The sequence below is a fragment of the Mesitornis unicolor genome, unplaced genomic scaffold (genome assembly GCF_000695765.1).
Source record: "Mesitornis unicolor isolate BGI_N332 unplaced genomic scaffold, ASM69576v1 scaffold41164, whole genome shotgun sequence".
NCBI classification, from domain to species: Eukaryota; Metazoa; Chordata; class Aves; order Mesitornithiformes; family Mesitornithidae; genus Mesitornis; species Mesitornis unicolor.
Genome location: NW_010178785.1, coordinates 10,465 through 10,702, shown reverse-complemented (window position 1 = coordinate 10,702; position 238 = coordinate 10,465). Strand labels below are relative to the sequence as shown.

The 238-nt window shown below is 66.4% G+C and overlaps 1 protein-coding gene across 1 annotated transcript in view; it reads left to right on the top strand.

Moving 5' to 3' along the window:
* The window catches only part of RNF43 (ring finger protein 43), a gene marked incomplete at its 5' end in the record, with an annotated part of 16,173 nt that overhangs the window by 8,899 nt on the left and 7,036 nt on the right, over positions 1–238 (top strand). Inside the window, one exon of the mRNA XM_010182565.1 lies at positions 1–235. This exon is cut by the window's left edge and continues 24 nt beyond it. Coding sequence (XP_010180867.1) covers positions 1–235 — 235 coding nt within the window. The remainder of the gene's footprint in view (positions 236–238) is intronic.

Sequence of the window (238 nt, the reverse complement as noted above, 5' to 3'; positions counted from 1 at the left end):
TCCCAACCCCTCGGCATGTGGGCAGACATTGCCATCCCACAGGACTTGTTCTCTCCAGCCCCAGCCCCCCTGCCTGGGGCTGAAGGCCTCCCTGGCGCAGAAGCAGCACCGTGCACCCACCCTGCGCAGGGGTGTCGGCCATGGGCACCAGCACAACAGCAGTGGCTCTGGGGAGAGCTATCTCACAGAGCACAGCGGATACCTGGCAGATGGGCCAGGCAGCGACTCCAGCTCCGCG